Source organism: Aspergillus pseudonomiae (genome assembly GCF_009193645.1).
Source record: "Aspergillus pseudonomiae strain CBS 119388 unplaced genomic scaffold BDV37scaffold_15, whole genome shotgun sequence".
Lineage (NCBI taxonomy): Eukaryota > Fungi > Ascomycota > Eurotiomycetes > Eurotiales > Aspergillaceae > Aspergillus > Aspergillus pseudonomiae.
In genome coordinates, this window is record NW_022476007.1 from 266,732 (window position 1) to 282,982 (window position 16,251).

Below are 16,251 nucleotides of genomic sequence, written 5' to 3' on the forward strand. Positions count from 1 at the left end.
CGTCTGTATCGTTGTATAAAGTCCATTCATGATCAGGGAAATCGGCTGGATTGAGTGTGAATGTCTCCAGCCAATTTTTGAAGTGCCTTTTGCCCATGGTGACCGCGGATGAATTTAGCTGTAGCACAAGCTTGAAGTGAGAGTGAGATTTTGAGGTGTCTGAAGCCTTGGGGCGGGTTTAATATAGACAATCATCCAAATGTAAGCCCCTCCCTGTAAGACAATTTGCTTTTTCCCACTGACACTACGAGGCCAATAGTATTTAAATGTTGGCAACCTGGTCTTGGAGGCACGCGTATACCGTGTCGTTCATCACACCGTAGCCGTTGATGGACCTGTCGTCGAGGTCCATGCCCCGACAGCCACTATCCTGTAGTCAGATCTGTTACCCAATAAATGCAAGCAGGGTAGCCAGTTACTATAGGTTCGGGTGCATTCCAACAAGGCTGTGCAAGTATGACAAGTGAGGGGAAGGTGGAGAAGGCAGTTCTGCGGATGAAGATACCATAAAGCACCCTTGTTCTAGGCCGGTGATCCCTTTCCAGATCGGGTTTCCTATGCATGCGACAGCTCCATCCAACAGAGAGGAGATGTCACCAATGGGTATTGAGAGGAAAGAAAGAAAAAGCAAAAACACACAAAACTTGGGTGTGGTATCCGCTCATCTGCAGGGTTATTGCCCACTCGGTGCTTTGACCTGATTGAACCAGACAGGGTCTGGCATGCTTCATTCGCCCCTTGTGCCAGACTATAATCTGACCTAAGCTAATCTCACCCCGTCAGTCAGCAAAAGCAAGATATTGTAATGTAGCAGCTACTGTTTACTCTACGAAAAGGGTATCTTCAATATGGTAGGGGGGTGTTCGATCCTCGCAAGACTCTCAGCTGAGGCTACGTAATATACATGATGCATACTACCTTCAAGAGGGATGTATGTACTTCGGAGAAGCATGGGGCCTTCAAGCCCTAACTGCCTACAATTTTCTGACATCTCTATAGACACAGATTGATAAGGTATCCTACCAGGCGAATTAAAATTGAACGAGAATCGCACCCAACCCGCTTGGGCTCCGTCTTTGCTTTTGTTTTCACACATAGAGCATGCATTAAGCAGATCGCTAGCCAGGGAAGCTTGAGGCAAGGTGTTGATTTAACGTTGATTTTCATTGGAACCTTAATCCTTAGAATTCTTCTGGGCTTCATTGCATCATGTATCCTCTATTGAAATTATACCGCCCGATGAGATACTGCACTGAAATGTGATTCTCACAAGGTACTAAACTCAACTGAGCAACATTTAGAGATCATCAATCATTTCCCTGGCACTGTTAGATTTGGTGCTGTCTTTTGTCTGACTTCCACAGCGGTGACCACCTAACAGAAGTTCAATATGCGACATGCAGCTACCCAGGGCGACTGTCTTTCGTGTCGGCACGACAGTCATACTAGGGCAATCTAGGGTCAGCAACGCAACCACTTCCTGAATACGCCCGACTATTATGTCTCGGTACGTCTGGTAAATCACATTGATTAGTATAGACAAACACAATACCGAAAGTGACTTACTTCAGCGGCAGACAAATTACCCGCAGCGATGCTCTGCTGCAGCGCAGGAAATGCGCTAGATTGAAAGTAATACGGTACCCGGGGGATAATCAGGTGGTGACTGGATCCCGGTTGAGGGTGAGGGTCGGCGAACAGCCGCTCGATCTCGATGTACCTGTGGTTTACTTCTCCAGCCTTGGAGAGAAGCTTGGGCTCATCTGGATGAGCTGATATCTGGCTACCCAGATAGTCGGCATACGCATCAAATGCCAAGGTCGCTTGATTCAAATCACGAATGGCTCTCTCCATAGAGGAGAGATCGAGGCCTGGCATATTCACTGATTTCAGAGAACCTTGCAGGAGAACGGCGTATTCGTTGACCGTCACAGGGAGTAACACGTCGCTGGCAAGAGCAAAGACCGCAAGGGACCATATCTTCGTTGTAGTTAGGTGATAATCACGGTTCGGATCCCCATAACGATCCATCCACTCGTCCGTATCGTAGAGAGAATGATATGGAAATGGAGTATCCCCTTCCCCTGCTGAGAATCCAAAGTCCACGCTTGACAAAAGAGCTGTTCCCAGCAGGATTGACCCGTCTCCACCCGTTCCTAATGACACTTCGCCACCCCACACGTCGAGCATAGTTTGGTTCTTAGCTTTTGTGTTGGGATCCAATACCAAGCCAGCACCATAACGCATTGCCCGTCCAAGAAGAGGGCTTCCTTGCACATGGAACTTGCTACCTGCACCAGCAGAAACAACATCCAGGTATGCGAAAGCACTGTCGTTCAGCCACTGGTTCTGTTCCCACCAATCTTTTGTACCCGGCAAACTGAACTCGAGTCCCTCGAAGCTGGCTATCATGATTGTTCTAGAAGGCTGCCACCCTTGGGTCAACGCTGTGCCAAAGCTCCTGGCTACTTCATTCAGGGCGGAAGATCCACTAGAACCATCACCAGCCCCGGGACCCCAGGAATCGCGATGGGTTCCCAACATAATAACCTCATCTGGGAATGTGCTGCCTGGAATGGTACCGATGACATGGTGCACGTGCCCATCGGTAAAGGTCGGTTTGTTACATATATTCAGCACGATGTTACTAGGGGACGGACCGACATTATATTGAACGTTTTTATAACCCAGTCCCCCGCCTTGCCATCGCTCACCAAACTCTGTGGCAGAAGGGCCATAGCCGTTCAAAGCCCGAAGAATTGGAATGGCATCAGCAAAGGATATGGGCATGGCCGGCACGGTTGATGTGGAGCCTGGTTACGCTACCGAATTAGTTGTTTGAGCCTTTCATTAGGTAGGCGAGTTAGAAAAGAACCCACGTGCCTGCAAAGGTGATGACTCCACGTTCGATCATGCTCGATGGACGAGCTGGCCCTTCCGGAAACGCCGCATATCCATTGGCTTCGGTGATTTCACCGTCCAGCTGGGGATCAGTGTACACAATCAATCCAGCGAGACCGTACTCTTCTGCGGCCTTCATCTGCTCTTGGCGATGGACTCCCATATGAAGTTGTCGCAGAAGAGACGACCCAAAAACGGTCTTGACGACTGCAATCCTACCCCGGACGGTGACATGCGCCTTGATCAGATCGTCATAGTCCTCACGTAATCCAAAGTTGGCAAAAATATATTGCGCTGTGACATTGCCAACACCTGCCCATGCGAAAAAGCTCGGGATGAATGGTTTCAAGCCCTGGCCTGCACCCGGTGCAGTATCCTCGATTCGACGCGCCTCTAGAATTAAGTGATCCTTGTGACTGAGATCCAGTAATGCAACACGATGGTCGCCGGGATACGTCAAATTCACTTCGTGAGTAGTGAGGTTTGTCTCGATGCCAAATCCCTCCCACAAGTCTTTCGTCCACTGACCCTGTTCAAGCCCTTGACCAGGAAGATGTGATGCGTTTGTGTAGTAATGAGACCACTCCCGTATCTTCTCTGCCCGAGGAACGCTAAGCAGAAGATCCTGCACTGCGTCGTGGGAAACCGCCAATGTCGGCAAGAGCGAGCAGAGCAGGGTAGCTAGATATTTGAGGGGCTTACTGGAGGTCATACTTGGTCGGTACCTACGAAGCTGTAGAGTATGGGTCTCTAGCAAGGAGCTACGATAATGTACTCATAGGAAGGACTCAGACAAGTTATCGCAAGGGATGATTGTCTTTGAGGCGGAATATCGGTGAGTCCTCTGGACGATGCATGGGATGCCGTTGAAGGGAGGAATCCTTGTTTGCTGCCGCCAAGACAAACCCCCTGCATGAATGTGTTTTGCGGAGGACCGAGAAGATGTGTTATCGACACCATATCAAGCTAGGGTTGGCTATGCATACCTGATGGCTCCCTCCGTATTGATCTGTGGCGAATCTCTCAATATGACCAAACAAGAATGTCCCAAGATGGACAAGCGTGAGCTTAGTCATACAAAGAAATCTCGTAAGAAGCCGAGGCATCTTAATTGGTTCTTATCATATAAAATTCAAGCCGCCTCGGGCTCTTAATCTCAACGGAGTACTCCGTCAACCTCGCCTAGTTAGAAGGTGTGGACAATTCTCTATCCCTTTCTTACTGACAAACTAAACTCGACGAGCATGGTTGAATCGGAAGAGAACCCGAAGGGCATCCTGTCGCCTGCAAGTACGTCTACGCCTGTTCTGCGCCGCGCCCGAGTCGCTTGTAGGGCCTGTAATGCCAGGCGAGTGAAATGTGATGCGGCTGATGGGCAGCCCTGCTGGCATTGTCGCACTCGGCAAACGCCGTGCGAATTGATTGAATCGAGGCGAGGCAAGTATGTTGGTCTTGGACTCTACGGACTAGTAGCTAGGATTCCCAGTCAAAGTTACCAACACTGCTAGGTACACTCGGCGGCACACCCGAGCTCGAGATGTAAATCGCTCTGCACGGCCACAGGAAATCAAGGATCCATCTGCCGGTAAGCGGCCCCAGATGAGACCCATCGATTCGGGCCAGACAGATACGATCCACAGAACAACCGAAGGAGGAAGACACGATCGGGACAATGGCGTTGAGATACCCGGTGTGGGAATAGCCGGCATTAATGCTAGAGACCGATCCCAGAACGGCCAAGAACAGTCACCTCCTCATTTACAACCGCCAGGCGAGCCTACGAGTTTATCGTACGTCGTCGAGGTGGTCTATAGTCCCAATGACGGTTCCACCGAGCCCTTGAAAGTGCATTACCCGATCCCGGCTTCTATTGCAGATCGACCAGATACAAACCATGCACCACGTCTTGAAGAACCGGTCTCCTTGCAGGAGGCTTTCATCATGCCACCCCGCAACGTGGCTGACCAGCTAATCCAAGCATTTTTCCGCAAGCTCCACCCGGCATTCCCAGTGTTTGATCGACAAAGGTTCACCCGGTTGTACCATCAGGGCCAAGCCTCTCCACTTGTTCTGCAGACTATTTTCTTCTTGGGATTCACGGTTGGCAGTGAAGAGCTAGTTCACACGGCTGGCTATAGTGAGCGAGCCACCGCCAGGAAAACACACTACCTTCGGGCAAAGGCATTGTACGATGCTGACTACGAGAATGATCGAATGAATCTTGTGGCTGTCCTTCTCCTCTTTGGATTTTGGTGGGCTGGCCCCGAGGACCAGAAGGACCCTTGTCATTGGATTGGATGCGCGATAGCTCTCGCTCAATCGTTAGGAATGCACCGGTATGTTCAGTCATCTCCCCGGCAGGAGTCTAGGCTGACACTATCTTAGCACGTCGCAGTCTGCGATGAGTCAACCCATGAGGTCTTTGAGGAAGCGGATTTGGTGGGCTATATATGTATCTCACCACCAGTTGCCCTTTTGTTTGACCAGGCTAACCCAGCTAGACGCGTGACCGACATATCTCTGCGGCCTTCGGCCGACCCTGTCGCATACGAGATGAGGACTGTGATATTGAAGCCCTCGATGAGGATGACTTCAAGTTTGACGATGACTATGACCAGACACTCATTCCCGTCCAAACGAGTTTTCATATCGCTTATACCCTTGAAATGACAAAATTAGCTACAATACGTTAGTCGTCACCGATCCACTGGCCTCGACCCCCCAGAAAGCTTACGATACCTATCTAGTTAGCGATATCCTTATTGGCGAGTTCAGCCCTCGTCATGCTGCGCTAGACAAATATAATACAGAAATGCTGGCAGGAAGACTTGCCCAGTGGGAATCCCAATTGCCGGATCAGCTCCGAAAGACAACTCCGGATGGATCATTGGGTGCATCATTCTGGGCGTCCATGATACATTTCAGCTACCAGTACGGGTGCAGTCCCCCTCTATCTGTCAAACATACACTAATCAAATTTAGAAACTGTCTCATCCTTCTTTTCCGACCCAAGGCTATCGAAAATCTGTCTCCAGCAGAAGCCGAATGCGATGCACGAGGACGCATGGCTGCTGACACCATCACCCGTCTTGCAGAGGACCTTTTAGGTACCGGGATGATTAAAGAAGGGCTAGTCCACCTGTAAGATTATAGCCATCCCTGTGCTGTAAGAAGGATCCTTCCTCCTAACACATTATATAGCGTCCCCGCTCTGTTCTCTGCGCTCTCCGTCCACACCATCGTCATCTGCCGGAAGGATCCCATACGCCGTCAACTGGCCGAGAATAAGTCGCGACAATGTCTATTAGCATTGAGCGAGCTGGCCAGCAGTTGGCCAGTCAAGATCTGGATTGCTAAAGCATTTGTAAACCTGTTGCGAAGGCTGACGGTGCAGGGCTCTGCCTCGATAATCAATGTGTCTTCCAGCATTGCGAACAATCGTAGCAACGTAGCGCTCTCGGCTCGTTCGAATTCATCGGGGCTACACCAAGCTCATAGTCCTAAACAAGCTATATTGGAGAATTCCAACAGAAATGAGCTGATGAGCCAGGCCAGCTACATTCACGGACCACAACATCGAGATCTTTATCCTTCTGGGAATTTGCCACAAGGAGCTGATCACATTGTGTATAGTTCCTTCTGGGCAAGTTACCTTGACAATACGTTCGACATGGACCTACTTCTACATAACAGTTTAGGGCCAACACTAGCGGGGCCATTGGACGGTTTAGATGCGGCGGAGGGTGCAAATCCTCTACAGTTTTAGACTACGATGATTTCACCATTTGTTAGCATGTATTTTTATTTGAGCCATATATCACACCTGAAATCAAATTCTTATAGTGCTCCGACGGCAGGGTGACCACCTGTTCTCGTACGTGTAGCCGATGTGAGGAGGCCTAATGGAAAAGAACCACGTTCTCTAGCAACGTTCTAAAATGGAATAACGTTGGATGACGTGATATTAGTAGACCAGGGCCTTGTTATATCCCTTTGGCTCGCCGTTGACCTATCAAGCAAGTATAACCTCCCGACTATGTGCACTCAAAGCACAGGAGAGTCTTCGGAGACGTTTGACCTTCAACCATATGCAAAAGCTACTACAACTCGAAGCAGCTCGATGAGTACAAGGTTCATTCCACAGCCACTCTTGGTACTTCTTGTCGTCGCGCGATGCAATGGACTCTGTACTGGTATTGCACCGCTCTGCACTGTGTCCACTGCCTCCCCCCTCAATATGATCACACATAGGTGAAGGACAGCTAGATACCGACAAAACCGAAGTCAGTACCTCATTTAGCGAATCTGCTCTTGGCTCTCAGCGCCTTCCCGTATTTAAAAAATAGCCACGGGAATGGCATCATGGCAACTGTCAGAAATGCCAAAAGACTAGTTGCCCACTGATAGCCGAGCTTGTCGTACATTTGGTTACCAAATAAGGGAAACGCAGCTATTCAAACTATCATCAGCAAACGAGTACAATAGACTTTCGCTAGCGAGGCCTGCTTGCGACTGAGACATACCGGCAAATATGCACCTAGCGAAGCCATTAGCGGCCAACGCGGATGCCGCGTATTGTGGGTAGGCGTCGACCTATGTTCAGAGTGAGCATTTCGTGTCTTCTGGATCCCCAAGGAAGGAATGGGGTGAGAGCGTATGAACATACAAGAAATGTAAAGATGCCAGTAAATTCCAGCAACAACCTGCTCCGTGATATTATGTTAGCCCAAAAGCATGTAAAAGTCTTGCGCAATCTCTCCCCCGAATTGGTAGACATGATAGACACATGCCATCAGTTAGGGAACAGACGCAAGTTGAGAGATTGGGACCCGCCAGGCACTTACCCTGCCCCAAAGACAGCGGATCCGAGGATGGGTACTATCCAATGAATACTCGCATAGGTGGTCCAGCCGAACCAAAAAAGCCCAATAGGAATAAGAATGCCACCGAGAATAGCTGGAGGAAGTCGGTATTCTGGCTCACTGAGTCCAGGTTCTTTGGCATTGTTGTTCATCAGACGCTCCCGAATGTTGGACCAGATCGGGGTCATCGCGGCAGCGAGAGCCATCCCAACGATCATTCCCACAAATGTCAGTCCGCCCTGCCAAAGGTTCATGTCATATGTTGTGCGAAACACCATGGGAAAGGTGCCGAAGAATAAGTAGAGAATGCCTAATAAGATGGCCGAGTAGATGTCCAAACAGAGACACATGGGTTCTAAGAAGAGAAGCTGGAATGGTCGCAGAAGTGAGACAGCGATGATCTGTCCCCATGTCTTGGTGTCATTCTCCATCGGTGCTCTATAATTATCGTTTCTGGTTTCCTGGCGAAGGGTTCTCGCCTTAGCACGTAGTAGGATGGGGTGGTATGTCTCTGGCACGAAGAATATCATGCAGATGAGCAGTACAGCGGACCAAATGATCATAATATAATAGGTCCACCTCCAATCTAAGTATGAGTTGAAGAAGCCCCCCAGCACAGGGCCCAAGGAGGGTCCAATGAATGGTACGCATGAGACAAGCGCCATCGGTGCTTGAATCTGATTCTGTGAGAATACGTCTCCAGCAGTTCCTCCCGCGACGGAAAGGAACGTGCCTCCAGTGAAGCCATTGAAGAACCGAGAAACGATAATCGTCTGGATATTCTTCGCCACGGCCGATGGAATTGTCCAGATCAGGAACATCGACCATGCCACCAGATAGATGGGTCTGCGTCCGTAGTGCTCGCTCAGCGGCCCAGTGAGCAGTGGCCCTGTACCGATCCCCAAGACAAAGGACGACAGCCCGACAGTGGAGATCAGCGTGGACGTGTTAAACTCAGGATCCATCTGAGTGTATGTAGTTGTGTAGATCGAGCTAGTGCAAGTCCTACATCCACCTGATCAGCTATCATCTTGGAAAACTAACACAGAGAACGCCGAGCAATAGAAGATAGGCCTACACGCATAAGGTTCCGGTACAGACAATCAACACAATCACCCATTTTCTCGCCGACGACATGCTTCGAGGGCACATCGGGTCTTGGTCACTATCGAAAGAGACCTCGAATGGGCCATGGCCCGTTCTTGCAAGGCCTCCCTCCACACGAGCATCGGGGTGCTCTCCGCACTTTTCCGGCGAAAAGCGTCCGCTTCCCCAACTGCTCCTAGAATTAGAATGGTTAAATGTAGCGCTTGTGGATGACGTTGGAGGGGATAGATTCGAGCATCCATGTCCTTCTTTCTCGAGAGCCAATATGTGTTGGTCGTTGGCTTCATGGGTAGCGCCGGAAACTCTTGCTTGACCGGCCATCTCCGTTATCGTATCCATATCCAGGGCGTTGGGTATATGGTGAAGATATCATCAGACGATTGATTCCAACTTTTGAGCCTGTTGTTTATGTATCCTCCGCCCAGAGTTATGATTTACAAACATTACTTTAATGTCATAATCATTGGGAGCGACCCTAATTAGAAATAGAAAAACAATGAACGAGCGAGTGATAGAGCCTGATCTCCATATGAAGTACAGAAAGCGAAACCGGCGACGAAGAAGCCTCGGTGTTTCCCAGGAAAATGTGGAGCAAAACCGAGATTGCGACAAACACTTTCTCTCTACTGAAATGCCGAGAACATCTTACAATTACGTAACAATGCTGATGTCTGTTGCTGATGTCGACGGGGGTCTACATGAGGTCGCGAGTAACACCAGTCAGCCCTACAGTCCCGGCAAGCCGAGCCTGGAATAGCATCATACTGGTAAATATTTCTTTCTCTTCGTGGACGCGCAGAGTGAATTACCCCGCCAGCTGTTACTACTAAAGGGACATATTTTATGCAATGGATTGTTATGTCCACCTTACGTAAGGCATAAAAAATCTAACTATTGGTTAACGTCATCAGACGAAGTGAGGTATTGGCACAGTCTCGAGGATACCCTATGCTACCCATGTCCATAAATCGTGAATTTGATCCTCTGTAACATTAGGACACTTAGTCACCACTCCCACTGTGCGAGTATTGCGAAAGCTTCGCCTTTATTCTTCCGAGCTCTCGAATACTCTCGCCTATGTTAACAGTATATGACTTCGCCCCACTTGGCTTCCGGCTGAAAGCATCTCACCTACCGAATACATGGTGGGACCCTTAGGATAAACTGTACAGAAAGATCTCGGATATGTCGTGGGAGGGCGCGCCAAGTCTGGAACACATATGGTCAACTCGGCCGTCTGGAGACCATTGAATTTGATAACGCACCCTGATCCACCTTTAGCTCCGAGTCTCCTAACAAAAGTATTTATGCGAACCTGTGGATAGCGGGGTACTGGGTCACTTCAAATTAGCCAGCATGAGCGAATTTCATCGAGAGGAGCATATCGATGCAGCCATATTACAGCATCACTTGTCAAGGCGAGCCGCAGAGAATTTCGAGTACCGAGATGTCTGGGGTCCACGAGAAAAGTCCATGGCCAATCCCTGGTCACCAGAAAACCCCGACGGGACGTAGGTTCATCTGTTGCCAATTGGTCTGTATCTCGTAAGAATATGTTCTGACTGAAAGTGAAGCATCATACTTCGCCTCGCGGAGAACAGCCTTCTGCATGACGAGATGGGGCAGTTGATAAAGGAGCAGGTTGACAATCCCATCTCATAGTTCTCTAGTTGCACTTTCTCATTTCTCGTGGGCATAGATCACTGTCCTTCCCTTGAGTCACCTTACCTATAGCACAGGCCCACGAGGATCACGTCGTCTCCGGCGTGCCGCAGCTGCATTCTTGAACGAAGAGTTTCACTCGCGCCAAACCATTACGCAGGACAACATCTTTATCACACCTGGCTTGGCCAGTGCTATTGACGCCTTGACCTGGGCCATCTGTAATGACGGGGATGGCATTCTCATTCCCCAGCCATATTATAACGGATTCGATTTTGACGTTTTGAACCGAAGCAATGGTCGGGTGATTGGGGTTAAGTACGAAGGCGTCGAGGGATTCTCTGGCTTAGATGATTTGTTCCGTCCTGATGTAAACAAGCGGGCTCTGGAAGTCGCTCTTCGTGAAGCTAAAAAGAACGGCATAACCATCCGCGCTCTTATAATCTCCAAGTAGGTGACCCCTTACTAAAAAAAAGTAGTTAACTGTCTACTAACAACAACATTTCAAGCCCACACAACCCTCTGGGACGATGCTATGTCCGTACTGCCTCTCGCCAACCTGACTCGTGAACTGTATATCCGCTAACTATTATCCAGCCTCCCGAGACTCTTCTAGAATTCGCCGCTTTCTGTGGTAGAAACAAACTGCATTTCATCTCCGATGAGATCTACGCAAAATCAGTTTTTCCCAATACTGCGATGCCGAGCCCGACACCGTTCGTGTCTGCTCTCTCTCTTGACCTTCGCGATGTCATTGACCCAACCCTGATGCACGTACTTTACGGGGCAAGCAAAGACTTTTGCGCGAACGGATTGCGTCTCGGAGTCGTGTGTACCATTAATGAGGGGTTAATTGGCGCAATGTCTAGCATTAGGTTCGTACTGAAAGCTGTGCCTTTTCCTGGAGGCCGTTCCTAACATATGATCGGTATAGTATGTTCTCTTGGTCACCCCATGTCCTCCAGGACGTCTGGGCAGCCATGCTAGAGGACAGACAAAGATTAGGAGACTTTATGCTCAGAAAGTGCGAACTCATGGCAGAGAATTATCATATCGCAACGTCCTTCTTCCGGGAGCGCGGGATTAGCTACCACGAGATGTGAGTTCCGTTGCGTGTAATGCTGGGTCTAGGCTAATGCCCTCGAGGAATGCTGGCCTCTTTATCTGGGTCGATCTACGGCATCTGCTCATACCCAAATCGTTGCGGCAACAGACCGATTATAGCGAACTGAGAACCGCCTCTCCTGAGGCTAGCATGTACAGACAACGTGAACAGAAGTTTGCAGATATATGCGCTCAGAATGGCCTTATGATTACCCCCGGTAGTGTATATGCGGCAGAGGAGTTTGGGTGGTTCCGGCTTACTTTTACGGTGGGGAAGAATGCGTTAGAAGAAGGACTGAAGCGTCTTGAAAAGTCATTGAGCACAGCTGAAACAGATATGCAGTTTTAAATTAGGGCTGTTTGAATTAAACTATAACAGGGAAAGGTTGGCAAAGCTGCTGGAAATGTTCGTCACCTGATGGATGTACTAGTAGATGGGATAGTTATTCTGTCACCACGATAACGCCCACATCCAGGGCCAGCTCTCCATGCTATGAATGTCTACTTCATGGCCAAAACCTCTGGTAGCAAATAGACTTAACGCCAACACATTCTTCCGGCATTGGCTCCTCACTTGGGGCTATTTGCCGAAAGATATAACTTTCCCCTTGGAGTGCGGCCTTGATCCAGTATTTCCGCTCCACCTGCTTCGATTTATCAAACAGTGATACCAGCTTTCCTGCAACGCCGCTCCTATGGGATGCAGACAAGATTGTTTCCTGGACGATAAAATAGCATTCTTTGACATGCTGCTCATTTTTTGGGTGCATTAAATACACAAGGGCCTTGCCCTCGCATGCGCGTAGCTCGCGTAGATACGGCCCTCGAAGTTCGATGACTGCGATGGGTTGGAAACGCCCGTCTGGGGTCCACAACTCCATACGTTGCTCGCCCATCTTTAAGAGAAAGGAGTAGAACGCGAAGAAATCGGTTCCTGGGTGCATAAAAGATAGATCCTTGTTGAGCAGGTCGTCTAGTGTCTTGACCATGGAGTCGTCGCATCCGCCTCTGTAATGCCAGTCTGGATAGAAAAACACGTCAATTGTCTCTGCCACAGATTCCGCGTATGACGGAGGATGCAATTCTGTTGTTGTTGGAGTGGGTGGTGGTCCCATCTGCGATTGCTGCTCCATTTTGCCGACAATAAATGGGACCGTGAATGGGATACTAAAAAAGCAGGACGTATCCTAAAGTTAGACGTGGGGGAGAAAGGGTGGACTAGTAAAGGCATGACCTGAGTCCTACATATTAGCTAAAACCCTATTTAAGATGTTGTAACTAAGTCTTATTGTCCCCTATCACAACTCTTTGTTTGTTCATATTTTTGGTCGACTTTTGGTTCATAGTGTCAATTATACGGGAACCATACCACGTGTGGTAAATTGCTCAACCATGGTACTTACCAGTGACCGTCGAGATTGCAGTAACGGAATACTGTACATCCCACTCTCAGTCAAGCTCTGACAGTTGACGTAGTGGAAGATATAACCAACTCGCTGTATCATGTCTTTGTTTAGACAAAGATGAAGGAGGATCACAAGGTCCGAACCACGACAAGGTGGTGTCTTTGTCTCTTGCTTTATATCTGGCTTTGAGTCCTTGATAGTATATGTATATACGCAGTACTTTCCAAGGCTTTCACCCTGGAAAATACACAATTGTCTTCATTATTGCTCCCATTTGGAGGCGGGACACATAAGAACCTCTCTGAGCCTCTGAACGCAAGCGTCTACACTTCGCACGACCTCAGCCTCTGACCCTTGGAAGGCATTGATGGAGGAGTAGTCGTATTCATCTTTGAATATACACTACCACAAGAGGTTAAGGTACGCCATATCTCGAAAGAATTTAAGGTATGTGGGGATTTGGCCGTCTAAGCTTTTGACAAGGGCAAATTCATCTGCGTTGTCTCGTGAGTACTTAGTAGCAAGCCAGGGTGGGATGGTGGAGAGCAGAGGATCGGCCTAAGTGTTGAAGCACCCGAAGCTGGTCAATTGGGTGAATTCGCATTCTGTATTCGATACTGTGAAATAGAAGTTTCAGTTAGGACAAACACAGGGAGCCGAATGAGAGTTTAGTGCTATCATGCACCGCAACGGGTGAACGATCGCTTTTTGGAAGTTTCAAGGCTGGAATATCGAAGCGTCATACGTTATTATTAATTACTCTAGATACTTGGAGACCGGGCAGCAAGATCCAGGTTTTGAGTGTTTAATTATAGACAAGCACGTGCTCGCACTGCGCTAAAATGAACTTCACCGACAGAAGCACTAAGAATACCCTGGTAGCTCCTCACCCAAACCCCAGGCTTCAGCATAGAAATGGCTTTCAACGTCCTCACGACTAACGCGGTCGACCTGCAGCAGCTACTCGAAGAGAACAAGACCACGAGCGCTCGAATTGTGGAAGAATACTTCGCACAAATCGATCGCCATGAGTCTGCACTCAATGCGCTGATTTCGCCTGCCCCGCGGGACAAGGTCCTCAAAATCGCCCAAGCTCGGGATGAGGAGCGCCAGAAAGGGCAGACCAGGGGCCCATTGCACGGCATTCCTATAATTTTGAAAGACAGCTTTGTCACGGCGTCGGAGCTGGGCATGAGCACCACGGCTGGATCATATGCGTTCATCGGAGCCAAGGCGTCAAAGAACGGAGCCATCACTCAACGGCTGATTGACGCTGGCTTGATTATCTTGGGGAAGGCGAACATGACTGTCAGTTGGCGTTTAGCTTTCTGGGAACATTATTGGATTGACCGTTGTTTTAGGTATTCGCTGGTATGAAAATGACCATGATGATGCCCGGTTGGTCTGCTCACGGTGGTCAAACTCTGTCGCCGTATGTTGGGAAGATAGAGGATAATGAGAAGATACTTGGCCACTCAGTGAGTAGATTGAATCACAGATGCTATTCATCTGTACTGATCCTAAGCAGGCCCCTGGAGGCTCATCCACTGGATCTGCAGTCGCTGTAGCAGCTGGGTTTAGCCCTCTTGCAATGGCCACTGAGACCATAGGTTCCATCGTGACTCCGTCAACACGCGCCGGTTTGTATGCGCTCAAGCCTACTACCGGGGTCCAAGATACCACTGGGTTATACACTATGACGGAGTTTTTCGACAGCCTGGGCCCTATGGCAAAATCAGCAGCTGACGTTCGCGTTCTTTCTGAGATTCTGCTCGGTCGCCTGTTTAACTCCGTGCATTTGGGTTCCTGGGAAGGTCTTTCGCTAGGCTTCCTGGACCCAAAAGAGTGGAGCATGTCGCCGGACTTTTGTACGCAATTTGAGGGCACCGCAGAGCAAATGGTACGTCACTATCGTTTCACCAGTTCAGAGCTCTAACGGCTGGTTCTAGGTAGATGAGTACGAGGAGACGGTATCCGCTCTACGAGATGGAGGCTGTCCTCTTAAATACCCAATTTACTGCAAGGATCCCTCAGTTTTACCGAATACTACATTGCCAATCGCATGTAGGTTGCTGCAGTATAAGATGAAGTCAGGATGGCTAACCACTCCCAGATTGGGACTTCAAAAATGTCTGCATCCCTAAGTTTATTCGCTCGTTTGATGAGTGCGCTGTAACAAGCGTTGCAGATATCGTCAGGTTCAATAAAGAAAACAGCGAAAAAGCCCTCCCAGCTCGTAGGTTGACAGAGAGGACACAATGTCACGGTCTTCGTGAAGAGTTACTAACACAACGCAGCATTCGTCGAGCAGAATGATCTGGAAGGGGCAATGAACACTGTTGAAGAAAAGAAACATATAGATGAGATGAAACAGAACCTTCGCAGGGCCGCGAGAGATATTCTGGATGACCGATTTGAAAAGGAAAGAATCAATATCCTGGCAGCTCCGGGAGACTCCCCACTATGTGTTCATGCTTCTGCTGCAGGTACCAACTCATCATGTGTACGTTTGACTCGTCGTTGCTAATAGGATCAGGGTATCCTGTCGCCACGGTCCCGATAGGACAACTTCGCTACAATGGCCGGCCGTTCGGTCTATGTCTGGTGGCCAGGGCGGACGAAGAGGGGACTCTGTTGCAGTTCATGGAGGTGTACGAAAAGGTTGCTAAGCCTCGTCCGGTTCCGAAATTTGAATAATTGCGGCATGAATTACCGGGGACGACAACTCGCAACATGAATGGGAGATTTTATCTACAGGCATGGCTGGCAGTAGACCTCAGGTGGGTATCGTTTTGTTGAGAGATTATCAGCCTAGAATGTAGAAACAGGGGAGCCAATGCAGCAAATTAGATTATATTCAGTCATAAAGTGATTGTTCTGGTATTCATAAAGATATATAGGTGCATCGTGGTATCAGTATATTCAGCAATACGGTGCATCACGGGGATTGAATCCGGGGCTTACACAGATCTAACGTAATAACGGGATGGTTTAGCATAAAACAAGAAACATTCTTATATCAACAGATCCACGTATTATGATAATAGGCCAACCTTTCAGCCAACACTACTTACTAATTCCAAAAGCCCAGCTCAGTCAAGCTGCCTTGACCTCTCGCATATAGTTCCATTGACCTAGCGAGGAAGGATCTAGTGCCAACATCGGCAGCCTCTCAGAGTGACGGCACGATGACAATGGTTTCTAGTGGG

At 48.9% G+C, this 16,251-nt stretch overlaps 6 protein-coding genes across 6 annotated transcripts; 3 read left to right on the forward strand and 3 right to left on the reverse strand.

Annotated features, from left to right (window-relative positions):
* Positions 1-1,490: 1,490 nt before the first annotated feature.
* Positions 1,491-3,883, reverse strand: BDV37DRAFT_242419 (uncharacterized protein). The gene is made up of 2 exons (XM_032081319.1): positions 2,884-3,883; positions 1,491-2,813 (listed from the first exon to the last, which is right to left on the reverse strand). Exons 1-2 carry the CDS (start codon positions 3,611-3,613, stop codon positions 1,531-1,533), a joined length of 2,013 nt encoding a protein of 670 aa, XP_031944024.1. The 5' UTR covers positions 3,614-3,883; the 3' UTR covers positions 1,491-1,530.
* A 198-nt stretch (positions 3,884-4,081) lies between these two features.
* BDV37DRAFT_52229 (Zn(II)2Cys6 transcription factor) lies at positions 4,082-6,725 on the forward strand. The gene is made up of 7 exons (XM_032090817.1): positions 4,082-4,342; positions 4,410-5,237; positions 5,287-5,353; positions 5,403-5,589; positions 5,649-5,832; positions 5,884-6,042; positions 6,103-6,725. The coding sequence occupies exons 1-7, from the start codon at positions 4,146-4,148 to the stop codon at positions 6,665-6,667; spliced, it is 2,187 nt and encodes a 728-aa protein (XP_031944025.1). The 5' UTR covers positions 4,082-4,145; the 3' UTR covers positions 6,668-6,725.
* Positions 6,726-7,193: 468 nt separating this feature from the next.
* BDV37DRAFT_280665 (MFS transporter) lies at positions 7,194-9,191 on the reverse strand (the record flags this gene model as incomplete). The annotated part of the gene is made up of 5 exons (XM_032086629.1): positions 7,194-7,351; positions 7,425-7,494; positions 7,568-7,604; positions 7,746-8,768; positions 8,842-9,191. The coding sequence occupies 5 exons, from the start codon at positions 9,189-9,191 to the stop codon at positions 7,194-7,196; spliced, it is 1,638 nt and encodes a 545-aa protein (XP_031944026.1).
* A 709-nt stretch (positions 9,192-9,900) lies between these two features.
* BDV37DRAFT_291847 (pyridoxal phosphate-dependent transferase) lies at positions 9,901-11,985 on the forward strand (the record flags this gene model as incomplete). The annotated part of the gene is made up of 8 exons (XM_032089045.1): positions 9,901-10,381; positions 10,445-10,511; positions 10,570-10,982; positions 11,042-11,069; positions 11,130-11,407; positions 11,467-11,500; positions 11,574-11,647; positions 11,679-11,985. Exons 1-8 carry the CDS (start codon positions 10,227-10,229, stop codon positions 11,983-11,985), a joined length of 1,356 nt encoding a protein of 451 aa, XP_031944027.1. The 5' UTR covers positions 9,901-10,226.
* A 157-nt stretch (positions 11,986-12,142) lies between these two features.
* On the reverse strand, positions 12,143-12,769 carry BDV37DRAFT_280667 (uncharacterized protein; the record flags this gene model as incomplete). The annotated part of the gene is made up of 1 exon (XM_032086630.1): positions 12,143-12,769. The coding sequence occupies one exon, from the start codon at positions 12,767-12,769 to the stop codon at positions 12,143-12,145; it is 627 nt and encodes a 208-aa protein (XP_031944028.1).
* A 1,188-nt stretch (positions 12,770-13,957) lies between these two features.
* BDV37DRAFT_269740 (amidase signature enzyme) lies at positions 13,958-15,739 on the forward strand (the record flags this gene model as incomplete). Its single annotated transcript, XM_032084417.1, has 7 exons — positions 13,958-14,350; positions 14,404-14,520; positions 14,571-14,942; positions 14,992-15,106; positions 15,156-15,278; positions 15,340-15,528; positions 15,579-15,739. The coding sequence occupies 7 exons, from the start codon at positions 13,958-13,960 to the stop codon at positions 15,737-15,739; spliced, it is 1,470 nt and encodes a 489-aa protein (XP_031944029.1).
* Positions 15,740-16,251: the final 512 nt, after the last annotated feature.

Coding starts and splice junctions, on each gene's coding strand:
- BDV37DRAFT_242419 (XM_032081319.1), bottom strand. CDS start 3,613: ATGACCTCCAGTAAGCCCCTCAAATATCTAGCTACCCTGCTCTGCTCG. Junction 2,814..2,883: donor TGGAGTCATCACCTTTGCAG/GCACGTGGGTTC, acceptor TAGCGTAACCAG/GCTCCACATCAACCGTGCCG.
- BDV37DRAFT_52229 (XM_032090817.1), top strand. CDS start 4,146: ATGGTTGAATCGGAAGAGAACCCGAAGGGCATCCTGTCGCCTGCAAGT. Junction 5,590..5,648: donor GACAAAATTAGCTACAATAC/GTTAGTCGTCAC, acceptor ATACCTATCTAG/TTAGCGATATCCTTATTGGC. Junction 5,833..5,883: donor ATGATACATTTCAGCTACCA/GTACGGGTGCAG, acceptor AATCAAATTTAG/AAACTGTCTCATCCTTCTTT.